The sequence below is a fragment of the Convolutriloba macropyga genome, chromosome 6 (assembly GCF_964194025.1).
Source record: "Convolutriloba macropyga chromosome 6, txConMacr16.3, whole genome shotgun sequence".
Classification (NCBI taxonomy): domain Eukaryota; kingdom Metazoa; phylum Xenacoelomorpha; order Acoela; family Convolutidae; genus Convolutriloba; species Convolutriloba macropyga.
The window spans coordinates 242,682-269,631 of record NC_134473.1 but is presented as its reverse complement, the minus strand read 5'-3'; the positions used below and the strand labels follow the sequence as shown (position 1 = coordinate 269,631).

Sequence of the window (26,950 nt, the reverse complement as noted above, 5' to 3'; positions counted from 1 at the left end):
TCCACGGACACGGAATAAATTAAACTTTATACAAACTTTTATTAATAAAATTTACAATTGAGTGCTCTCCCTTCTAACTGAAGCATTTATAATAATCAAAATAGGAGCAACCATTTCCACACCACCTTTAGGCACTGAACACAAATGTACCTTCACCGAATACAAATGGAACTTAATGGCTTCCCTCGGCACGGCAATAATTAGACAGACCCCTTTACATTCTAAGTCGCCTTTAATCAATAGCTCTATAGAATTGCCCGTGGAAGATACCGCACCATGAAATGTACCATTAAATATAGAAGTCATTCTGTATCAGTTTTTACCCACTTCAGATTTAACTTTACTCAGAAGACGACCTGAATTTGAACCGATATCATGATTCTCGCATAATAATTCCGCAAATTTCTGAACAATTTAAATCCGAGATGGGGAGACAGTAAGAGGGATTCATAACAGTTAAAGATGTGATATATATTACCATAATAGATACTTGGATTACAGTTATCAATACAGAGTTTGACTGAGCTCAATTTATAAATTGCCACACACACTGATAGTCACAATGGTGGTGTCCAAAAGCTTTTTCGTCTCCCCTGAAATCGTTGTTTCCACGAAGCAGAAAGTGCCTCCCACCAAACCTCAAGATAATCTGTTAGTTGCTATTAACTCTCATCATAAATTGTACATTTGTTCATTTAGTCGTTTCCATGTCAATCCACGTCAAGTATATCGGTCCTGAAAGCAGAAACATGCAGCTAACAGTCAAATAATTCCCTTTTCTATTTATTGAAAAGGGGTTCGCAGAGCTTCCAGCCGCCCATGTGAAAGCAAAAAATATCCCTGGTTTCCGTTTAAATCTATTTTAGCCTAGATTATAATCACCTAATTAGAGCTCTAGTGATTTATTGCTTTGAGGAGTTTCAAACAATAGTGTTAAAGCCAGTTAGACCAGAAGCATTATATGCAAGATAATATTTCTTACCCTTATGAGAGCTATCGACAAAACCATACAATGAGTATTTGCCAAAATTTGTGGTGACATTTTTGAAAACATAAAGTAAGCTTTTTGAGTTAGAAAGTGAACATTTTGACGCATTCTAGAGCAGTGGCAAGTCAACAAAATCATGAACTCAAATGAAAATAAGCAGATCAAAATGTTGTGTATGGTTCATATAATGAAATGGAACTCCTTTCGTGAAATATCCTATTTTTTATCACACAGCAACAATTTAGGCCAATAAATTATTTGCCTTCATTATAAAAACATAGCCGGAAAATAGCCGCGATAGACGCTCGTGGCCTTCCATGAATTGAAACACCTAAAGAAATAAGATAGACAGATTAATCACCGGTCCTTTAATAGACCACTAGACTTTTTGGATTAGATTTGGACTGTCAATTTTTTGACACATACGTTCTATAAGGAAAAAGCCCTTAAAGAGCTATTTCAAAATTGATATTCGAAATCAAAAACTCAAGTTTTCTCATGTCCCCAATAATAGCCGCTATCGCTTCGCGGCTATTAAAAAAAATAACCGACTAACGTCGGAAGAATTGCTCTCGAACGACTAGTGGGAGCTCTAATCAATTTCAGCCTGCTTCAATGGGGGGGGGGGGGGAGGGGAGCCTAAATGGGACTAAGAAGTTTAATAGTGGGCTTCAAATAACCACAGAGGTTAACATATACCACTATTAAGATTTAAAGTAAAAAATGACACCTATTTCGGCGCACTTTTCATCTGACTTTTAGTATTAAATTGCCGCCGATTGAATTCAGCTGCTTGAAATTGTGATTCAGAGAGAATTTTAGATCACGCGAAAAAAACGGGCGTAAAAGTCACTCCAAAACGGTCAAGCAAAAATTTTGCATAAAAAGACACGTTTACAATAATTGCTTCTCGAGAGCAATTAATCAGATTCACTGGCTCCCAATTATTTATGATGAAAGAAATTTTTGAGTGCAAGCTAAAAGGCTGATACTTTCTGATGCTGATACTTCCTTTAAGGACGCATCCTTTAGTTCATCGGGTATGATTTTAAATAATTTCAGTTTATTGTATAGCTTAGCACAGATATTGAATTGAGTGTCGGTTAATTTTTTTCATTCTATGTAGCTCTTTCAAAAGATCATAGTCTGATAATTTTGATGGTGAATGTCAATTAGATTGTGAATTTTGATTTCATGGCTATCAGTTTATTATCAGAAATATTTGGCCATATTTTGACAGTATGACATCATTTGTATGACACAAAACTTACTACAAGGAACTGGTTACAAGGAATTCCCAATAGATTCAAACTTCATTCCCACTCCCACTAAAAACAAGAGGGACCCAAATATCATTTAGAGTTGCTGAAGTACAAGAAATCCCAGTAGCAAAAAGTTTTAAAACTTTTATTAGTTTTATAACTTGCATTCAGTGCTTTGTCAACAATCCGCAAACGCTTCGAATCCATCCTCACATGGGTTCAGCTAACGGGATGGGGCAAAACTGGACGACAGCACTGCCATTCATATTTTGAAACAGTCCCCCCTCACATTGGGAACAAAGTGCTTTGGCATAATAAGAGGTGGAATTACTATTATAAGGTATAAAAATTACAATTATAGATGTCCATTATTCTACCAGAAGAGAATGAGACATTTTTTGTGAGCAAAAGACATTGATCGAAGTTTCAAAAATTTTGGGGAGACTAGATATGTGAGTTAGTGCTGCTGGTACCTGTATGGAATCCATGACACTGGCTGTGGCTCTGGATAGTTTGCCAGCGAGAGATGAGATGCCATGTTTGAGGTCGTCCTTCATCTGTTCCACATCTGGGCCACTGTAGCTTCCCCCTCCATAGCCACCACCGCCACCCCCACCAGAGTACGAATATCTGTCACAAACGAGATCAGATGCATCATTAATGAATGATGGTTTAATTCCCTGAACAAATGTTTCCATGAAGCACAAACTGACCCGTCTTTGTGCACAAACATCTCTTTTTCTGGCTTAATAAGAGCTTGAGCTCACCATCAGAACTATTATATGGCATTGAAAGGTTCTAAGGGTGGCAAAATAACAACTATGGGTGATCATTATATTCCTTCATTTTTATTTATATATGGATTTTTAACAATATGAAGCGAGAGTTAATTTGTCTCCAATTTAGTATCTTTTATGTGCATGCAGCTGAATTATAAGCTGAACATCAACTCTGAATCAAATTTGAATTTTTTTTCCACTGACCTGTTTGTGGGTCCCTCGTTGCCTCCTCCGAACAAGTCACGACTACTGATGCTAGAGGCACCTGTGTACTTTGAGTGATCAATCGAGCCGAAGTCCTACAAAAGCAACAAGAACGCTTAATTTAAAACTGGCAACAGGCAAATGGAACGTTTGCAAGTCGCACAAGGAGTTCAAAAAATCTCAAATTATCAGTAGATTTGCAGTGCCTCGGAATCAACTTCTGACAACCGTAATATTTTCAATCCCAGGAATGAGTACCATTTAATTTGAACTTAACGCACTTCCCTTCGACAAAAATGTCACCATACGGAAAAAACTGTTGAACCGTTTCATCTTGATAGAGCTAAATCATCTCATGTGCACAGTTCTACAAAACAAACATAGCCGGCAGATTGCAGGAATAGCTGCGAAAGAATAGACCTGCGTGCCATATAATAGAGATAGAAACAGATACCGAACTAAATTGAAAAAAAAAATCGACGCCGCTCAAAAAACTAGGTAACATAACATTCAGCGATAAATTAATAAAGCTTGTTGAAACTCATTGCGCAGAAGCCTCTTACTAAGGACCTTTACTGCACATATGAGTTCCTTTGACCTTAAACAAATTCAAATTAAACTTAAGTTTTTAAAGTGCAAAAGTCATTTTATTGAGTGAGGTAAGTCACGTATGATCAAATTTAATCACGCAAATAACCTTAAAACTTTTGCTAAAGTGAGTTAGAAATGACGTCACGCGCGCAAATGCCGTTAGTGAGAGGAAGAAGTCATTCAGAAAATTTGACTTTTTCAGCTTTGCTGTGTGAACAAATGTAAAACGAAAAAAGAGCGTCAGACGACGAACCAAAAAAAACCAAGAGCACCGCAATATAGCTACGCTCAGCTTACAGCTTCGCAGCTATAATAAACACAGCGGGCATATTGCCACAAAAGCTGCTAAATAATTGCATGCTGACAAATATAGACAACAGCAACAGATTAAGAATTGAGCTAACCAAAAAAACTAATATCCACATTTGACACGAGAATAAATTGCCTTCCACAACAGTGACTTCCTTCTTAACAGGTGTCCTTTATTGAATGATGTTAAAAATCATTTAGAGAGAGAAAGGTCTATTGAGGCAAATAAACTATAAATTTGATGCTAAAAACATAAAATTGGACAATATGCTCTCGAAAGGCGAGGAAATTTAATTCAGAGGGAGATAGATGTAGCCTAGATAAATTTTTCTTTATTGGTGCGAAAAGTTCCGCCCAAGGAGGAGTTTGAAGTCTAGAACACCGGAGCATCAGATTGTAGAATTAACCACTCGACAAACAGGGCTTTGGGCTAGATCTCTTAAAGTCGCTTCGTATTAGCAACAGACTTAATTTCTGAATAAGAGCAATTAAAGTCACGCAAAGATCAAGAAGTCAAGCGAAAAAAATCACTCGAGAAGTGAAATCGAAAGAAAGTTCTAGTAAAAAACGGTCAAGTAAAAATTTAGCGTAAAAAAGATACATTTATATTTTCTTGTAACTTCATTCGACCACAAAATCGCTAACTTCAACTAACAAATCATAGCTGAAAAACAGCTAGCTAGCGGAAAAGCTGAAAAACAGCATCCTAGAGTCGATTGCAAGACTGATTACTTCGTACAATTCACGAAGCCTTTTTTATTGACGGCCTTTATGTTTGGAATTAAGCAAATTACTCAAATAGCTGTGTTAACAGTCATTGAGGGTGAGTAAGCAATTAAGGTCAAATCGGGCAATTCCTCAGCTAAAACTTACTATTGCAGAACAAAACCGACTAACGTCGGAAGACTTGTTCTCGAACGACTAATGAGAGCTGTAATCTATTGCAGCCTGCTGCAGAAAGGGGGTAGCCTGGAGGAATGAGGACTAAAAAACTGGCTAAAAGTTACGTCAAATGAAGTCATTAGCACTTATATACCACTAAGATTTAAAGTGAAAAAATGACATCAATTTCCGCAAAACTTGTTATTTGATTTTTGGTAGCGAACTGCAGCCAATTGAATTCAGCTGGTAAAAACTGTGAATAAGACAGAAATTTGAATCACGCAAAAAGTGAACGGCGTCAAAATCATCAACAAAATAAAAGGGCTAAGCGAAAATTTAGCACAAAAAGCCACCTTACAATAATTGTTCACACTTCGTTCAAGAGCAACCAAATAAATGATCGAACACAGATAAAAGCCAAAAAAAGACCAGTGAAGGAGCAGCATAGAAATGAGTAAAACTTGTACCTCGAATCGCCTAGAAAACAACTTACTCTAATGTACTCTATAAATGGTATTAACAAACCTACACTACACCTCTATATTAATTGTCTTTTGCTCCTTTTACTGGTATGATGAAAAAAACCACTTATTGAGCCCACCAAATTTGTAAAAAAAACTAAGGCAACTACAGCATAGATAAGAGCTTCCATAGATAAGAGAAAAATTTAGTGCACGCAAAAATCAAGAAACAAGCATGATTAAAGTCGCTCCAAGATTCAACGAACAAGAAAAAATTTTGCATAAAAATTACATACAAGACTACAATAAATTCTTCCGTCAACCACCGTTCGAAAGCCAAGAATTGTCAAAACGTCCTTTTTGGTTTTCTTGAATTCCTTTGGTTTATGTGAAGGCGCTTTCATCCCATGAAGTTAAATTTTCGCACACTCTAATGAGAAACTTGAATAGTGAACCAATAATAGATCAGTTGCCAACATACCATATATAGATTTCACTTTGTTTCAATGAACAAATTGCTCGATTTGTCAATGAAAGGGAGCCAACTTTTCGCATTCTTAACAAATCTACTTCAAATATAATTGCATAACTATATTCTGCGGGCTAAAACAAATGAAAGACTTAGCTAAATCAAAAACATAGCCCACAGATTACCGGAATAGCAGCAAAAGAGATTGTGTCGATAACATAGATGGCAACAAATACAAACATAAGTACACGAAGTTGCTCATGCAAAGAGGACTCATTAACAGGAAAAACCTTGTAAGCAGCCGCCTTTATTAGAAAGGTATCCGTTCTCAATAGACCTTAATATTAATTTTAAATATTCAACTAAACATAGCTGGTAGATTGTAGGAAAATAGCAGAAATAGCTTTTCAGACCTGCAGCCTGAAAAAGACAATGGAAAACGACCGTAGAAAAATGAGTTTTTTTTTACTAATTGCTGAGATTTTATTATTAGATATATAATAAATTGTGTAAATTTTGTGTTTTTTCGATAATCTGCCCTCAAATATCCTTCAAGTGGCCGCGACATACAATCAATTGACCAGATCTCGTCATTTAAGGAAAATCTTGATAACGAAAAAAAAAAACATAGCATGACAAGTCCGGAATTACAATACAAAACATTGCTCTCGAATGACAGACGGCGCAATTTAATTCAGGCGCTATAGCCTACATTAATTTTTCTTTATAGGTGCAAAAACATCATCCGAAGGTAGGATTCGAACCCCGACCTCCTGAGTCCGATTACGTCACCTCAACGGAGGTATTAACCACTCGGCTATCAGGGCCCTTTCATCGTCTCTCTAAAAATCGGCTTTTGTTTGAACAACAAACTTTACTTCGGAGTGAAACGAATTGGAAACATAAAATGACTACTGTCGGAGCAATTGCTCTCGGACGACAGGAAAGGAAATTTAATTCAGGGGCTGCAGCCTAGATAAAATTTTCTTTATGGGTGCAAAAACAGTTTATCAAACCGAGAATCGAACAACTGACCTCCCGCTCCCCCACCTAGACGAACTGCGCACTCTGCTATCAGGCCCTTGTTTTAGCTGCGCTGCAATCAATTTTATTTTAACAAATCTTCAGATAGAGATCTGATAGAGATCACTCAAAAATGAAGAACGAAAGCGTGAAAGAATCACTTGAGAAGTCAGAGATTACTCCAGCAGAAAAGCGCAGTACGGTAAAGCAAAGAATTTGCACAAAATAGACAGACACGTTTACAAAAATTGCTTCTCAGTCGAGAGCTACCAAAAAACAATGAAATATTGCCCTGAAAATTAACATCTTTAAAGCAACATCAATCAAAGAGTCAACGAATTCCATTATGCAAACATATTCGACAGATTGCCGGAAAATAGCCTTCGTTGACGCATTTGATGCACATCGGGATTGAAACAGAAAGAAAAACAAAAGAGACAAATTGACCGAAAATGACAATTTTCTTGTTTTTTTAGTGTCAAAACTTTTAATTTGGCGCCCAGTTTTTTTATTCTAAAATTATACTTAATTCAGCTTCCAAACTGATATCTAATCAGCTTAATACAAATGTCAGCTAGTAAACACTAATGAACTTTGATAATCTAATGCACTGACTTAATGACCGGGTTTCACAGATCTATCCCGTCTCTTTTGATTTTGCTCTTTTGGCATTGACCATACTCACTACATTGCGTAATTAAATGCATGAAAAAAATTAATATCCATTCAGTTGAAACATTGAGTGAATTAAGTCAGAACTCAACGGTGAAAATCGTGGTTCAATAAAAACAAAAAACGCGATCAAAAGGTATAGCGAATTTTGAAAGGAGAGCGCCTAAATTAAGGCCGTAGAGAGGCTGATGGCGGCTATCGAAAACTGCTGGAAAAAGCCACACGTGAAAAAATAACACAGAAAACTTTCACATCCCAATTTCTCGCATAAACGAGAACAGCTTTTTGAATAAAAAACCACTGCCTTTTCACTCCACTCTTCAAATTTCTCCAACACAAACCACTCCAATTTTTAGCGCATTCCCTGCATGAAAAATCACTACAATCAATCACTTACACAATACTCTTTGTGAAGTAAAAAACAATAAAGCCTCGAGTGCAAAAAAGTCAGCGCATCAAAACAATCCAAATCCTCCGGATTGTAAAAATTCGAAGAGAAGGCCTGTAATAGCTGGCTATTGCAGACTAAAATCAGACAAAATTCCCTAAAATGAGCCATGAAAGGTAAGTTGACAGCTTTTTGAATAAAACTTAAACTGACTAATGTCGGAAGAACTGCTCTCGAACGACAGGCGGGTGGAAAAACATTTGACCCCACCGGGATTCGAACCATTGACCTCTCTCTTCATAACCATTTGCACTACCGACTGTGCTATTTGTCCCTTACTTTTGCTATGCTGCAACCAATTTTAAATTAGCAACAAGAGTAAGAGCAATAGAGATCACTCAAAAATGAAAAACGAAAGCGTGAAAAAAGTGACGTGAGAAGTCAAAGAATGTTTTAGAAGAAAAGCGCAAAATGGTCAAGCGAAAAATTTGCATAAAAAAAGACTAACACATCTAAAATAATTGCTGTAAACTTCGTTCAAGAGCAATTAAAAACCCTCTTCTTTTTCACTCCACTCTTCAATTTTCCCCAACACACAAACCACTCCAAATTTTTTCGCGCATTCCCTGCTTCAAAATTCACTACAATCAAACACTTATCCAGCACTCCTTTTCGAGTAAAAAAACCATAATGCTGCTTCGAGTGCAAAAAAGTCGGCGCCCCAATACAATCCAAATCCTTCAGATTGTAAAAACCCAAGAGAAGGCCTGTCAAAGCTCGCTATCGCAGCTATTATTATAACAGACTAACATCAGACAAATTGCGCTGAAATGGCCCATGAATGGTAGGATGACAGCAGCTATCTTAAGCTTAGGGGAAAGTGGCGGAGACCACACCTCTCAAAATTTTCCTTCAAATCAAAAAGCTTCAGTGAACCGTTCGTTTCAGTAAGAGCCTATTTGAAGGCCAAAAGTTACATGTTCAGACCAAAAACTGACCAAGCCAGAAATCGCAAACAAAAAGACCAACCGTACCCAAATAACCTCTAAGCTTCGTTTGAGAGCACCTAATCAGGTGATTCAATTTCGAAATCAGCAACTTAGTTCAGGTGCTTAGATAAATTTTTCTTTATGGGTGCGAGTTAAAAAATGACGTACATAGAATCAGTGAACGAGTGGCAAACATAAGTAAACAAAATAGCTTTGAGGTTTCTGGCGTAAAGAAATAACAAAATGAGCGTAATACAAACAAAAACCAGTAATATTGGATTAGAGCTACGGTTGGTTAACTGTTCGCAGCTATATCAAAAACTCATCAAGGTATGAGGTTCAACGATACAACTGTACTCACGTCAGCTGGCTCCCTGCCAAAGTACTGATTGGATGATATGGACTTGGCATTTGAGAATTTGTTGCTGAACTGACTGCTGCTGCCACTGTTGTTACTACTGCTGCTGATCGCACCACTTCCATTACTCACACTTCCCCCTCCATAACTACACACAAAGTATCACTGCATGTTTATCATACGTAACTCAATGTTTTTCTTTAATATTCTTTCACTTTGCGATGAAACATCAAGACTAACATCAAAGTCTAAATATTTATAGACGTTTCGAAAAGACTAATCATGATAGAAAGTGTATGGACCATAAGTACTTGACCAACATAGATGGTCAAAGTTGCAGACCCACTAGTGCATTTTAGCAGTTTTTACCAAAAGCCGATTATAAACCAGCCTCAACTATTAACTGCAAGGTTATAACAACAAGATACAGAAATAGCCACAGATTTCAACAGCAGCCACGATCGAGTCTCATGGTCTCAATTGAAATCGAAACAATGGTAGACATGAAGGCGAAAAAATTATTGACCAAATTTTAAATTTATCAAAAATTTCAATTAGAACCATATGCAATTTTGATTTCAATTGATGTTTAACTTTAATCCGGGTTCTTAATAGGCGGACAACAGGATTATCAATTGATATTAAATCTAGAAAATAAGTACAACCAACGTGACAAAATACCCAAAATATACACAATACTATCCTAATGTTAAAACTAGCAGAGCATTTAGCATAAAATTTAGCTAGTGCCGTGCCTTGCGGGTTATGGCTATACTTCAGCAGACTATGGGCCTTTATATGAAACTATCACAACCGAATATATTAAATTATCAGCTTAAATATAAGAAAGCAATGCTTTTAATACCGAGTGCTAAATTGTAATTGGATTATTGAATGATGTGAATCAGTACGCCCGGCAAGAAAAAAACTGCCTCTTAGCCACTGCCTGATTCTTACCCACTGCTCTGTTCACGTCTTAGATCAATGTGCTCTGAAGAACACTTTTAAGGCCAATAGAGGTTAATGCCTTCGGTCTTCGCCCATTAATAGCACAGCATAATTCAACTGGTCATCAAAATAAGGTGTGAAACTTAACTTACAAAGAGACAAATTCCAGAAAAATCCAGGTTCTGGATGGTGACAAAACGAAGCGCAACAATAGCCGTATGAGCAGCTAACGTGGACAATAACAATAGACAGGTCAAAATGGGTGAACAAAAATATTAAGGCAAAAAGAAAATTTGTACAAAAACATTTTTTCAGTCCGATTTATTTTGATGGCATTTCTTAGTTGAACATAACGTACTTCTAATTCTTAGAGAGAGGCTGCAGGGGCTACTATCAATACCAATAAGCATTAGAGATGGTAACTAAGACTTATAGGAACGACGTTCAAATAGCGGGCATCTAAAATGAATCTGTTCATTTTGAATTGGTTTGTGGAGCAGCTGATGTTCAAAATCACTTAGCAGAATGAGAGAAGAGAGAAACTAGCCTAGAGAAGTCAAAAAGATATCACGTAAAATGTTGAAAAAGCGGCAAAATGAAGTAAAGCGAAACATTTTTTTATTCGACGAAGTAAAAAAAATAGGAGCGCTATAATAGCCGGCTGAGATGATGAGGGCGGCTATTAATAAATCTAATTCTTGTTAGGTTAAAATTTGCGTTTTACATCATTTTCATCAGTAAAAAATTCTCAGAGTCAATGAGCACCACAGGATGCACATCGGAATTGAAACAAAAAAAGAAAAGAGATAGAAAACGACCGAAACTTTTTTGTTTTTTTTTTCAGTGTCAAAAAGTGTTATAATTTAGCGTGCAGTTTCAGTTAGAGTATAAAACTATCCTTAATTCAGCTTCTAAATTGAATGCTATTAATCTTAATGCTAATGTCAGCTATCAACCACTCTAATGAACGTCGATAACCTAATGCTCGCCGTTGAGCGGCTAAATAATAGCCGTTGAGAGGCTGACAGCGGCTATTAAAATTCTATAGATCTTGAAAATTCTACAGTCCAGAAAATGACTGTATGAGTTTAAAAAATGAGTGAAATCGCACAAAATTTTGATGCTGAAAAACAACATCTCATCCATGTTACCAAATAGACTATTGCTATACTTCGACTCCGTTGAACGTATTAGAGGAGACGTATTGAGCAACACTTTTCTTAGCAACCAGAAAAGAATTCAATTGATTGAAAGAAAATTAAGGCGCTGAAACTCATTAATGCATATGCGTGAGCTGAGATAAATTTGCTTATATAAATCGGAAGCTGACATAATTTTTTGAAAAAGCCTTTAATATATGAGAATAACTAAAACCATAATTTATATTATAATTGAAACAAAAAAGAACGCGAGCTAAACCAATGATTTCAACATGACAATCAACATGCAACTGTTGGAAAGGCACGTTTCGTTTAATAAAACCAAAAGCCGATTATAAACCAGCCTCAACTATTAACTGCAAGGTTATAACAACAAGATACAGAAATAGCAGCAGATTTCAACAGCAGCCACGATCGAGTCTCATGGTCTCAATTGAAATCGAAACAATGGTAGACATGAAGGCGAAAAAATTATTGACCAAATTTTAAATTTATCAAAAATTTCAATTATGACCATATGCAATTTTGATTTCAATTGATGTTTAACTTTAATCCGGGTTCTTAATAGGCGGACAACAGGATTATCAATTGATATTAAATCTAGAAAATAAGTACAACCAACGTGACAAAATACCCAAAATATACACAATACTATCCTAATGTTAAAACTAGCAGAGCATTTAGCAAAAATTTAGCTAGTGCCGTCCCTTGTGGGTTATGGCTATACTTCAGCAGCCTGTGGGCCTTTATATGAAACTATCACAACCGAATATATTAAATTATCAGCTTAAATATAAGAAAGCAATGCTTTTAATACCGAGTGCTAAATTGTAATTGGATTATTGAATGATGTGAATCAGTACGCCCCGCAAGAAAAAAACAGCCTCTTAGCCACTGCCTGACTCTTACCCACTGCTCTGTTGACGTCTTAGATCAATGTGCTCTGAAGAACACTTTTAAGGCCAATAGAGCATAATGCCTTCGGTCTTCGCCCATTAATAGCACAGCATAATTCAACTGGTCATCAAAATAAGGTGTGAAACTTAACTTACAAAGAGACAAATTCCAGAAAAATCCAGGTTATGGATGGTGACAAAACGAAGCGCAACAATAGCCGTATGAGCAGCTAACGTGGAAAATAACAATAGACAGGTCAAAATGGGTGAACAAAAACATTAAGGCAAAAAGAAAATTTTGAAATCATATAAGAAGCAATAAGTGAAGTATTTCATATCGCTTTTAATCAAAAATATCAGCTTTAGTTCTCTTGTTTCTTATTTCGAGCTTATTTTTTTTCTGATTCAAAAAACCCTTTTTCTCATCTCCATAGTTTTGAGGTATTGAAACACTTCAATTTTTGACTGAAAATCATTTTTGCGCAATTACGCAATCTGTATTTCCTCGATTCATAAAATTATTCCCATTGCTTTCCTTCGCTCACTAAAAGCTTAAAAAGCAAATTCCATCGGAAACGGCATAGTTATTGATATTATGGGTCTTTGCTATTTTTGATATTATATTTAAAAAAAACATACCCGGCAGATTGCCGGAAAATAGCCGTCGTTGATTCCAATAAGCATGATTTGGATTGAAAGAATAGAAGATATTGAAAGAAAAGATTTTTGTACAAAAACATTTTTTAAGTCCGATTTATTTTGATGGCATTTCTTAGTTGAACATAACGTACTTCTAATTCTTAGAGAGAGGCTGCAGGGGCTACTATCAATACCAATAAGCATTAGAGATGGTAACTAAGACTTATAGGAACGACGTTCAAATAGCGGGCATCTAAAATGAATCTGTTCATTTTGAATTGGTTTGTGGAGCAGCTGATGTTCAAAATCACTTAGCAGAATGAGAGAAGAGAGAAACTAGCCTAGAGAAGTCAAAAAGATATCACGTAAAATGTTGAAAAAGCGGCAAAAAGAAGTAAAGCGAAACATTTTTTTATTCGACGAAGTAAAAAAAATAGGAGCGCTATAATAGCCGGCTGAGATGTTGAGGGCGGCTATTAATAAATCTAATTCTTGTTAGGTTAAAATTTGCGTTTTACATCATTTTCATCAGTAAAAAATTCTCAGAGTCAATTAGCACCACAGGATGCACATCGGAATTGAAACAAAAAAAGAAAAGAAATAGAAAACGACCGAAACTTTTTTGTTTTTTTTTCAGTGTCAAAAAGTGTTATAATTTAGCGTGCAGTTTCAGTTAGAGTATAAAACTATCCTTAATTCAGCTTCTAAATTGAATGCTATTAATCTTAATGCTGTCAGCTATCAACCACTCTAATGAACGTCGATAACCTAATGCTCACCGTTGAGCGGCTAAATAATAGCCGTTGAGAGGCTGACAGCGGCTATTAAAAATTCTATAGATCTTGAAAATTCTACAGTCCAGAAAATACTGTATGAGTTTAAAAAATGAGTGAAATCGCACAAAATTTTGATGCTGAAAAACAACATCTCATCCATGTTACCAAATAGACTATTGCTATACTTCGACTCCGTCGAACGTATTAGAGGAGACGTATTGAGCAACACTTTTCTTAGCAACCAGAAAAGAATTCAATTGATTGAAAAAAAATTAAGGCGCTGAAACTCCGTGAGCTGAGATAAATTTGCTTATATAGTTCGGAAGCTGACATAATTTTTTGAAAAAGCCGTTAATATATGAGAATAACTAAAACCATAATTTATAACATAATTGAAACAAAAAAGAACGCGAGCTAAACCAATGATTTCAACATGACAATCAACATGCAACTGTTGGAAAGGCACGTTTGGTTTAATAAAACATAGACGACAGATTGTCGGACAACTAGTTAAAAACCTTCCGAACAGAAAAAGCAATTCATCTCGTTAGGTTCCTATTTAAATAAAATTTGAAAAATACTGTCTTTCAAGCAATATAGCCTTGTATTATTTAGTTTTAAGACATCTATTCAATTTAAACTTCAGTTTACATTCTCAATTCTGGGTTTAATATGTGTAAGAAGAAGACATTTTAATGAGTAAGTCACGTATAATAAAAAAAATTATCACACGATGAACTCAAAAACTCATAACAAGTGAGTAAAAAATTACTTTACGCACACAAATTCAGTAGAGAAAAGATGTTGCCAAAATATTCTGACTTTGACGTCTCGGGGCGGGACCAATTCGTTGTAACGAAAAACGAGGTAGCAGCTACAGCGACTAAAAAACAGCTGAAGAATTCAGGAAACAACTCAAAGTAGAGAACATTTAACTGATGTCATCAAATGAAAAATTACCAGAGAAGCATTATAATTACTGCATTCAGAATACAAAATCAAATAAATTAACCCAATACTTCTTTAATAGATTTCAAATATAACTTATGCATAGCCCGCAGTAACTTCTAAATAACTTCTAACCATAGTCGAATAACTTCTAAACATAGCCGGCAGATTGTCGGAAAACAGCCGCCATTGACGCGCTTGATGCACATCGGGATTGAATCAGAAATAAAAAAAGAAGTAGAGACAAATTGACTAAATTTTTCTCTGTTTTTTTTCAGTGTCAAAAGTCTTATAAATTGGCGCGCATTTTCATTTAAATTATAAAACTATACTTAACTCGAAAGCTAATATTCACTATACTGAAAGCTAATAAACTTAATACCGATATCAGCTAGCAAACACTCCAATGAACTTTGATAACCTAATTCTCAATGACTTAAGGACTGGGCGTTATCGGTTTATCCCGTCTCTTTGGACCGTATTCACTATATTGCGTAATTCAATGCTTGAAAGAAATTGAAATCCATTCAGTTGAAACAGATAGTGAATAAGTCAAAAGTCAAAGTGAAAATCGTGACTTATGTAAAACGAAAAACCTGATCAAAAGGTAAAGCGAATTTAAAAAATAGCAGGACAAGTCCTGACGTACAATTCAAAGAATTTTCAATGACTAAACAAAAACTAGACCTAGAACAACCTATGAATGAATTGGAAAACCGTTTCAAAAAAATCAGATAAGATTTAAAAAAATAAAAAAGATTAAAAAACATACCCGGCAGATTGCCGGAAAATAGCCGCCGTTGATTCCAATAAGCATGATTGGGATTGAAATAACAGAAGATATTGAAAAAAAAGATTTTTGTTTAAAAACATTTTTTAAGTCCGATTTATTTTGACGGCATTTCGTAGTTGAACATATTTGTGTTTCTTAGAGAGGCTACAGGGGCTAAGATCAATACCAATAAGCATAAGAGATGGTAACTAAGACTTATAGGAACAACGTTCAAATAGCGGGCATCTAAAATTGGGCTTTATGGGTTTATCCCGTTGCTATTTCTGACATCCATTTTTGTACTAACTCTGTTCATTTTGAATTGCTTTGCTGAGCAACTGATGTTCAAAATCACTTTTAGCAGAATGGGAGAAGAGAGAAACTAGCCTAGAGAAGTCAAAAAGATTTCACGCAAAATGTTGAAAAGGCGGCAAAATGAGGTAAAGCGAAACATTTTTTTATTCGACGAAGTAAAAAAAAATAGGAGCGCTATAATAGCCGGCTGAGAAGATGAGCGCGGCTATTAAAAACTGAAAATCAATGTAAAAATGCCGCATGTGAACTAAAAACCACTAGCGAGAAAGAGATTTGGTTCAAACAAAAAATAGGGCTAGAATGAACTATGAATGGATTGGAAAAACCATTTAGAAAAAAGTTCAATCCAAAATATCGAAAAAAACAGTAAAAATCAAAGTGATATTGCCGCATCTGAACAAAAACCACTAGCGAAAGCGAATTATTGTTCAAACACCGTTTTCTCACTCTACTTTAAAATTAGAATGAAAAAAATGCACGACGCAAAACCACTCGCTTTTGCGCTCTACTTCCTGTTTCAGCGTGACCAAACTCACCACTCCAATTTGACTTCAAAAATCATGATAATGTGTGAACAGATCTTTAAAGACAGCGCCTCAATACAATTCAAATTCTATGAATTGTAAAAAAGGAGAGCGCCTAAATAATAGCCGTTTGAGAGGCTGACGGCGGCTATTTAAAAAAACCATATTATTTTTTAAATTAAGTTTTGGCCATCTATCGATTTCGTATTAATCTACAGGACAAAAAATTCGTAAGAAGAATTTAGTTTATTTTTCCGCTGTAGGGACGTTTAGTTACTGCGAACTTCTCAACGCACCTCTGTGGTTGCATTTTTTTTAAAGAACACAATCATTGAAAGAAAAATTCGTTACAGCAAGAAAATTCAGATCGAACAGTTTCTCAGGCGTCTCATAAAATCTAGCGCCGAGTACAAAAACAAATTAATAAAAAAACCGTAAAAGAGTTGTCAGAACTAGAATATGCTTTCTAACAAAGTTCAAACAGAAGCCCTATAACAGTAGCCAACAAATACCTTGACTTTATTTCACTGCCTAGAAATAATTTGACTCTAAGAGTCGTGCAATAAACCGACCTATTTCAGAAAAAATCAAAGGAAAAAAGCAACATATAGCGAGAAACAACAAATTTTTAGTTAAGAAATGGGGTAAGTGTGGGGGTAGGTAAAAGGGTAGTAGGCATGTGAGGGGGGGGGGGGGGGGGGGGGTGGTAGGCGCGCGGGGGGGGGGGGGGGGGGTAGGGTGGTGCCGCAAATGACCTTTATATTAATATCAGTTCTTAATTACTAAAAATTACAAACTAAGCTTCTGTTAAAGCCATGTTCGAAAACAGAACTCAACGTTCTAAAACAGAAGTCTAACAACAGTCAAAAGTTCAAGCCATGAACAGACTTCTGCTAAAAAAAGATGGCCAGTAAAATATCGGAAACGACTCGAATAGTCGTGCAAAAAACTCTTATCTAACCCTACCTAAATCAGAAATATGAAAAAAGAAATAAAACCTGCAGAAAACCAATACTCCTCTTCGAGTCATAAAAAGACCAACACGTTTACTACAATAATTGCTTCAAACTTAGTTCGAGAGCAATTAAAGATACTCCATCGATCAAAGGAAGGCGCTCGCCCAATACTCATCTTCGAGTCGTAAAAATTCATGACGAGACCAACAAAAACAGCTTTGCTATTGCTTCACCTCTATTAAAATTTTCTCGGAATTGACGACAATGAGACCGAATTGTTAGACAGAAGAAATTCCAAAATTGATTTAAAAAATTGTACGTAAAGTGGTCTTTCTTTACCCATTTCTATTGGATGACGTTGACCATTGACTGCCACCACCTCCACCATAGTTACTATTCGATCTGCTATCCACTGGTTTCCTGCAACGAATGTTAAAGAGATAATACATTACTGGTCTCTCAACTTAATCAAAAATCAGTTTCACTCGCCAGTAGAATATGAGTATCTGTTATGGATATTTGTACACCTTCATATAGAAGGCAAGTATATAATTGCACACCTCTATAATGATATATGGAAAATCACAATGGATAATTCCACCCTTATAAGGCCACACAAATTTATCAAAGCCAAACTTGAATAATTTTTTTCATAGAAACCGTTGATAATTCGACTACTCACAATGGCTCATCCGATATGGCGTCAAAGAATTGGTCTTGATCTCTTTTCCGCGACGATCCAAAGATATCATCGTCATCCATGTTGTCGAAGCGACTGCCACCACGACTGTCATCTCCGAACCCTCGCCCACCACCACCTCCTGAGTTCCATGAGTTGAATGAGGAAAAGGAGTTGTGGTAATTGCCGTTACTGTTGTTATTTGTGGCTCTCGCCTGATCAATCACAACCATGTCACTCAGGGCAGAATGGCTTTTTGCTGTAGAAGCTGCCGACCTGAGAACAAAAAAGACATTACAATCAACTACATGTGAGCGAACTCATTTTGCACAATCTTCAGACGTATGATATTTTTTTTTCATATGAAATCATTAAATCAATGTTATGAATAAGAGTACATAGGAGCGTTTGAAAGCGAGTAATTGCTTGAGTGAAGATCAAAAAGACTTCAAAACAACTCAGTCTTTTTTGTCTTTCGGGTTAATTGAGAAATATCCTCCGATTAAAAGATCATTAGATTAAACATATACCGTCTAAGGCCGGATGAATTGCTCTCGAACAACAGGTGAGGCAATTTATTATAGATGGGTGTAGCTTAGAAGTTTTTATGGGTGCAAAACAGAGGGGTGACATCTGAACCATTCAGCTATATCCGCTTTGCTACTACCTCGTTTGTAATCCCATCTCTTTTGCAAATGCAAATAAAAATAACCAATATCAAATACAAATTTTTTTAATATTGATTTTTTTTAAAATTGAGTAACCATGCTGAAAAAATCTCATAATTGCTTACAAAACTGAAAAACAGAAAGAATTTCTTAAAAAAATGAAACAACTGACTAACGTCGGTCGAATTGATCACAAACGACCGGCGAGCCGTTGCAACAGTGGGAGGGCAGTTATTGGCTGCGCGGGGCCCCTACGGCCTGGACGCTGTTCAGGGGTGAGGATTGGGGGGGGGGGTTGAAGTGTAGTCAACCTCTAAGAACCGCCCTTCACACCATAAGTATAAGTCTCCAAAACAGTTTCTGTGCATCGCATACTTGGAGACTAGTGAGCTGAAACGCTTTAAGAGCACTTAATACCCGCTGGGCGCTACCTGTTGATACCGTTTTTGAAGACGAAAAGTCAAATGGGTCAGACGACAAATCAGTCAAGCGAAAAATAGCATAAAAAGACCGACAGGACTAATATAAATGCTACAAACTTCGTTTGAGAGCAAAAACAAAGCTTCCGTATTCTTTTGTGTCTTGGTGCTCATATCGCCCTTTTCCGAAACCGCTTGAATACAGCGGCAAGCTCTCAGTTTAATTTTTAGAACTGCTACCTCAATGTTCGGCATCACAGGCTTGAATGCTGCCAACAAACATCAAACGTGAAATCTTTTCTTAAACTTTTTCTCACTTTTGAAATGCTCTTGCTTTACGTTTTTCTAAAACAAAAAGACGATCAAATATATCTTCCGCATCATGTAGCCCTAGCGTATCATCTCATGTTCACACTTCTTATGTAACACTTATGTTCTTCGTGTCTCCAATTACTTAAGATTTACTCTATTCATTAAACTCGCCTTTCATTCGGTGAGACGATATAAAACATTTTGGATTCTGAAACAACCTGCCTCGCAGAATTGCTCCATCTATACAAAGAAGCATAGCCGGCAGACTGCCGGAATAGCTGCGAAAGAATAGACCTGCGTGCCATATAATAGAGATAGAAACAGATACAGATCTCAAATTGAAAAAAATGGACACCGCTAAAAAAACTAGGTTAAAAAAACATTCAGCGATAAATCAATAAAGCTTGTTAAAATTCATTCCACAGAAGCCTCTTATTAGGGACCTTTACTGCACAAATGAGTTCCTTTGACCTTAAACAAATTCAAACTAAACCTGAGTTTTAAAGTGCAAAAGTCATTTGATTGAGTGAGGTAAGTCACGTATGATCAAAATCTAATCACGCAAATAACCTGAAAACTTTCGCTTAAGCGAGTGAGAAATGACGTCACGCGCGCAAATGCCGTTAGTGGGAGGAAGAAGTCATTCAGAAAATTTGACTTTTTCAGCTTTGCTGTGTGAACAAATGTAAAACGAAAAAAGAGCGTCAGACGACGAAACAAAAAAACATAGCAGGACAAGTCCTGAAGTACAATTCAAAGAATTTTCATCGACTGAACAGAAAAACTAGACCTAGAATGGACTATGAGTGAATTGAAAAAACCATTTTAAAAAAATCAGGTAAAAAAATGAGAAAAAAACAGAAAATCAATGTCAAAATGCCGCACGTGAACAAAGAACCACTAGCGAGAAATTAAAATTTAATTCAAACAAAGAAATTAGAGGTAGAATGAGCTGTGAATGGATTGGGAAAACCATTTAGAAAAAAACCGATCCAAAAAATCGAAAAAACAGTAAAAATCAGAGTGAAACTGCCGCATGTGAACAAAAAACCACTACCGAGAAACCGAATTTTTGTTCAAACACCGTTTTCTCACTCTACTTTAAAATAAGAGCGAAAAAAATTCACGCCGCAAAATCACTCGCTTTTTCGCTCTATTTCGTGTTTCGGCGTGACCAAAATCACTACTCCAATTTGACTCCAAAAATCATGAAAATGTGTGAACAGATCTTTAAAAAAAGATAGCAGGACAAGTCCTGACGTACAAGTCAATGAATTTTCATTGACTTAACAAACAACTAGACCTAGAACAGACAATGAAAGAATTGGGAAAACCATTTCTTAAAAAAATCAGATAAAAACAAAAAAAAAACAGAAAATCAATGTCAAAATGCTGCTAGGGAGAACAAAAAACCACTAGTGAGATATGTAATTTTGATTCTAACAAAAACCTAGGCCCAGAATGAGCTGTGAATGGATTAGGAAAACTATTTAGAAAAAAATCCGATCCAAAAATTTGAAAAAAAAAACAGTTAAAATCAGAGTGAAATTGCCGCATGTGAACAAAAAACCACTACCGAGAAACCGAATTTTCGTTCAAACACCGTTTTCTCACTCTACTTTAAAATTAGAGCGAAAACAATTCACGCCGTAAAACCACTCGCTTTTTCGCTCCATTTCCTGTTTCGGCGTGACCAAAATCACCACTCCAATTTGACTTTAAAAATCATGAAAATGTGTGAACAGATCTTAAAAACATAGCAAGAATTCCGGAAGCGACTCGAAGCGTCAAAATTTTAAAAAAGAACCGTAATTGCAGCTGAAGCCATAACATTTTGCATTAAACCATTAACTCATAAACTCCCCAGGTCCGATCTAAGAGTTGAAATTTTAACCACTGTCACCAAGAGAAATAAAATGCAGCAAAATTTTTATTGAAAACATTTAGGAACGTTTAAAAAGTCCAAAAAATAGGATGGTAAAAATACTGACAGGCTGAAAAACTGACAGGGCTATCAATTGCACTCAAATATTTCATGATTTCAATCTCAAACAGATCGCGAAAGCAAACGGCAGATAATGATCTTAGCAACGAAGTTAAATTTTTCACAAAAAGAAAACTCAAATTTAAGAATCAGAAAACCACTACAAAGATTTCTAATCACTGCAATTAAGACAAAAACAACACCTACTTCTTCCTTGTTGTATATATGCTCGACAACATGATTTCATACTAGATCAAAAACAAAATTAATCATAGAAAAGACATACGCAACAGAATAATATTCAAAGGCAAAAAGTCGTTTAAAACAATACCAAGTCCGCAAAAATTGCAATAAAAACTGATAGGTAGAAATATCAGAAAAAGCTTTCTAGCAAACTCTCAGTTCTGCCTCATATTGAATGAACCCAATTGCAAACCAAAAAATGACGAAATTCGAATAAAAAACCGAAATCATTCAATTTTATAACTGAAAAAATCAATATTACGAATGTAAAGGTAAGTGCAAGGACAAAGCTAGAACGATAAAAACTAGAATGTGAGGAATAAGGACACATTGTAAGGAACACCGTTACAAAAAGACATTCTTGATTTTTGAAAAAAAAAATCAAATTAAAAAATCAAAAAAAACGCGAATACATTTCACTGTTCAGCATTCGAGACATCGAAAAGACAACGAATCATCCGAGACAAAAATCCATGCTCCTCAACAGAACAAAAAAAGAAAAAGCAGAAATCAAACATACAAAACATTTTGCAAAAAAACGGTCGAAAAAAACGGTCAAAAAATAGTCAAGACTGCATTTATGAAAACAATTAAACAATTTTAACTGTTTTTCAAAAACATAACGCTAAAAAATAATTGAATTTTTATTGAAACAAAATTAAAGTCCCTCGTGTTGCACAAAAAGACTATTTCTAGTAATTAAAACCAAAATAAAACGAAAAACTGACAAAAATTGGAAAAAATGCTACCAAAATCGCATTAGCATATGTACAATTTTATAAAACAAAATTACATCGAGGTAGAAAGAGGCGTTGAGTATATGAATTATCAAAGGGGAGTTGCCATATTAAATGATGTTTGACCAAAACACGGCTTAAAGATCCACAAAAGATGGAAATCAATAGAAAAAAAGCCAAAAATCAACTAAAAAAATCAAGAAATATGTGCCAATTTGAACTTTAAACGCTTTTTCAGGCTCTGCAAAACACTTTGGTATCAATTGCCGAGGCTTACATTTCAATATAGCATCGAATAAATATTATTTCTACAAAAAACCAAATTAAAAGCAAAAAAACTGGGCCACTTAGACAAAAAAATGGCTAAAAACGGTTATCTATATGTGCCATTCAGTCAAAAACTACTTTTCAAAGTCAAAAAGTCATTCACTAAACGCAGCGCATGAGCAAAAATCTTCTCTCGCTCAGAAAAAATTACTTCACACGACAATTTTACTCACTTTCGGTTTTAGGTTAAAACAGCGTCTGAACGAATAGTACTTCCGGTAAAAAAAACCTTAAGAAAACCAATACTCCTCTTCGAGTCTTAAAAAAAAAGACAGCGCCCCAATACAATTCAAATTCTTTGAATTGTAAAAAACCAAGAGCACCGCAATGTAGCTACGCTCAGCTTACAGCTTCGCAGCTATAATTAGAAAACTAGTTGCACGAAAGCACAGATAGGCAACCATCTCTTCTGACAATGCTAATAGGTCAAAGAGATACGCTGATATTAGTTTTCTTTCACTTCTAGTACCTAGAAATTGTATAGTTCTTCTGAGAAGCGAAACTAAAAAGTTATCAGTGTATCAATTTATTAATGACGTGTTCACTAACTGTTGCCTGTTGTTACTGGCTCTGTTGCTCCCTCCCCCCATCAGTCCCAGTCTCTCCATCTGGTCTGCCTTCTGTGGATCTGTCTGTCTCACTTTCTCCCTCTGCAAACTGACTCGTTCTGCGTTTTTACATATATCGTCCCTTAGCACAACTCTTTCAAGAACACATGTTTCAACTGTGCTTTCGCATTTTTATATAGAAAGCTGCCTTTTCTAATTCTTGTAATACCCATTGTCAAAACATAATTGCTTGGACGTACAAACTAGCTAAATTTATGACGTTTCAGACCTGGTTGCTTCAAACGTTCTACCTAATACGTTCGCTCTAAGTAATTGTTTGGCCATTTTCAGGTCAATTGCGCGTAAAAGCTAAGAACAAGGCACGAATCATGACAAGGTTTGCTCAAAAAGAGACTAATTCGGCCAGTTTTAGGAGCATTCATAATCCTAAGATATTGACAAACAAACGTTTAAATCTTGGGAGATACAACTTTATCAATATTAACTTACAATTGACGTTTTTCCTCTTCCACCGTGAGTGGATCTTTACTGACACCAGATGAGTACTTCTCTTGCTCAGATGCTTTGCTCTCCAATTCTGAGAAGTTGGCAACTTTGATCTTCTGAGCACCCAGCTTACCCCCGCCAGCTTTGCGCCTTCCAGCACCCAAACCTGTTCCAGCTGATTTCGCCGCCAATTTCACTGGGTCAACCGAGGGCACAAAAGAGGTGGGGGAGGTACTTAGAGCCAAATCAACATTTGGGGCACCACTGGCATCTGTAGTGGATGCAAGGGAGGCACCTGTTTCGCTTTCTAAACAATTCAATGTATCTGGAATAAATTTGTAGCTCATTGTTTTGATCAAAAAAATTTGTCATCCAGCATACATAATTAAGGTCATCATCATTACAGCCAAATTATAGGAAAACAAACATAACCGACTAACATTGCTCTAGCATTGGGGGTGTGACGGAGTGTCAGGGGGGGGGGGGGGGGTGAAGGTCTGTTTGGGGGTGGGGAGTTCGTTGACCAGGGGATGAGTGAGGATTTCAGTGGGATGGGGTGACTGAGGGGGTCAAACTTTTGAGATTCATAACCCCCTTCACACCATGTAATTGTCTCCTCGAAACAGTTTTGGTTAATCGAATTCTTAGAGAATGGTAAGGCGTACGGCGCTAAGAGAAGCAATTGGCCTCCGAGCGTTACCTTTTTATCCCGTTTTTTGAGGACCAAAAGTCAAATGAGTCAGACGAAAAATTGGTCAAGCAAAGAAATGGCCTTGAAAGAGACCACATGAACTATAATAATTGCGAGATCGCTATGATAATTAATGAGAGCCTCGATTGATAGCAATTAATTAACATAGCGGGAAGATGCCAGAAAATAGCCGCAATAGCTTCGTATATCTTCAGTCTCGAAAATAAAGTAAAAAAGACAGACCAAAAAAACTTATTCTTTCCATTAACGGCTGAGATTTTAAATTTTGATTAAGAATCTGTATAACTTAGTGCTGTTTCCTGAAGCGAGAAAGCAATATTTTTTTCAGATACCGTTTTCCAATTCTACTTTAAAAATAGAGTGAAAAACTCTACGCCGCAAAACCTCGCTTTTTCGCTCCACTTCCTGCATCGGCATGACCAAAATCATCAGATCTTATAAAAGCCCGGAAGACTGGAATCGACTGAAGTAAAACTCAACTTATACCCTAGCCGATCACTAACTTAACTATCAAAACTAATCACATGATTTTACCAATCATTCAGAAAAAAGCAATCAGAGAAAACAGATTACAAAGGAAAAAAAGTAAAAAAAATTCTTGGAAATTTTTGACAAGTTGCAGCTCCAAAAACAATTTTTGATAAAATAATGTCAAAAAAACTTAATTTTCTTTAAATGAAACGGCATATGTAACGAAAAAAAACAAAACATACCAGGCAGATTGCCAGAAAATAGCCGCCGCTGATTACAATAAGCATGATTGGGATTGAAAGAACAGAAGATATTGAAAAAAAAAGATTTTTGTACAAAAACATTTTTCAAGTCCGATTTATTTTGATGGCATTTCGTAGTTGAATTTACTTCTGTTTCTTAGAGAGAAGCTACAGTGGCTACTATCAATACCAATAAGCATTAGAGATGGTAACTAAGACTTATAGGAACGACGTTCAAATAGCGGGCATCTAAAATTGGGCTTTAAGGGTTTATCCCAGTTTCTATTTCTGACTTCAATTTTTTATACTGACTCTGTTCATTTTGAATTGCTTTGCTGAGCAACTGATGTTCAAAATCACTTTTAGCAGGATGAGATAAGAGAGAAACTAGCCTAGAGAAGTCAAAAAGATTTCAAGCAAAATGTTGAGAAAGCGGCAAAATGGGGTAAAACGAAACATTTTTTTGTTCGACGAAGTAAAAAAAAACATAGCAGGACAAGTCCTGACGTACAATTCAAAAAATTTTCATTGACTAAACAGAAAACTAGACCTAGAACGGACTATGAATGGATTGGAAAACCATTTAGAAAAAAATCCGATCCAAAAAATGAAAAAGCAGTAAAAATCAAAGTGAAATTGCCGCATGTGAACAAAAAAACCACTAGCGAGAAAGCGAATTTTTGTTCAAACACCGTTTTCTCTCTACTTTATATTTAGAGCAAAAAATTTCAAGCCGCAAAACCACTTGCTTTTTTGTTCCATTTCCTGTTTCGGCGTGACCAAAATCACTACTCCAAATTGACTTCAAAACTCATGAAAACGTGTGAACAGATCTTAAAAAAAGACAGCGCCCCAACACAATTGAAATTCTTTGAATTGTAAAAATAGGAGCGCCATAAAAGTCGGCTGACGAGATGAGGGCGGCTATTAAAAAGGATACATTTCGAAGAAGGTGCATCTTGAGGACACCAAAATGCTTTGTAAGATACTTGCAATATGAGGAAAAAACCTCAAAATTCAAGAACTGATTTTTTTAAATAAAAATATGTGCTATCAAACAACTAATTGTTTTAACTTAGTAACCACAACCCTACCGCCAACCTTAATTCAACAATTGAACATGAAAAATGCAATGAAAGACAGAAAAAATGGGCAAAAAGTTTAATAAGCAAAAAAATTGAGCAAGAATTGTTTTAAATTTAGATTGTTGTCTTCCAATAAAACAAACTTAAATTGATAGTGGCAAATTAAAAGGCTACAATTAACACAAAACTTATGTCAACCACAAAAATCACATCAGACACTTAGAACATGAAATAGTACAAAAACGCCTTAAAAAGCGTCAGAGGCAACGAAATCGCAAAAAAAACAGCTCTAAAAAAAGCTCACTGAAAAGATTGCAAATAAAACTCTAAAGATTTAGATGGCGAAAAAGCTCCTAAAAGTACATTTACTTTAATATGGTTACAAAAAACAATTTGGAAAGTCAATATGGTCTACAAAAACCACTTAAAGTATAGAAATTAAAAAACTGATTCGAAAAAGCCGCACGCGATTAGAAAAATTTTGCTGTTAAGCGCAATTTTTTCACTTACTTCTTTTGCTCTTTCGAAACTGGTATGAACGAAAACACCCTCTTCTCTCCACTCTCCAATTTTGTTCAACAACAGAAGAAAGTCACAACTTTTCAGGTGCGACATTGACTTTACATCCTGTTCAGAACAACTTGACCGATTAAATAAATAGATAGCAATCACTCCTCTTAGAGTAGATAGAATTTAAAAAACGCCCC

At 35.9% G+C, this 26,950-nt stretch overlaps 1 protein-coding gene across 2 annotated transcripts; it reads right to left on the bottom strand.

Annotated features, from left to right (window-relative positions):
• On the bottom strand, nucleotides 1-24,092 carry LOC142340674 (uncharacterized). Of its 2 annotated transcripts, XM_075391366.1 has the most exons (9): nucleotides 23,737-24,092; nucleotides 23,228-23,368; nucleotides 17,992-18,264; nucleotides 17,649-17,729; nucleotides 9,379-9,523; nucleotides 3,234-3,328; nucleotides 2,724-2,880; nucleotides 2,260-2,316; nucleotides 1-735 (listed from the first exon to the last, which is right to left on the bottom strand). In XM_075391366.1, the coding sequence occupies exons 1-8, from the start codon at nucleotides 24,078-24,080 to the stop codon at nucleotides 2,302-2,304; spliced, it is 1,251 nt and encodes a 416-aa protein (XP_075247481.1). In that variant the 5' UTR covers nucleotides 24,081-24,092; the 3' UTR covers nucleotides 1-735; nucleotides 2,260-2,301. The 2 variants fall into 2 exon arrangements, with proteins under 2 accessions (XP_075247481.1, XP_075247480.1); XM_075391365.1 differs by lacking the exon at nucleotides 2,260-2,316.
• Between the last annotated feature and the right edge of the window lie 2,858 nt (nucleotides 24,093-26,950).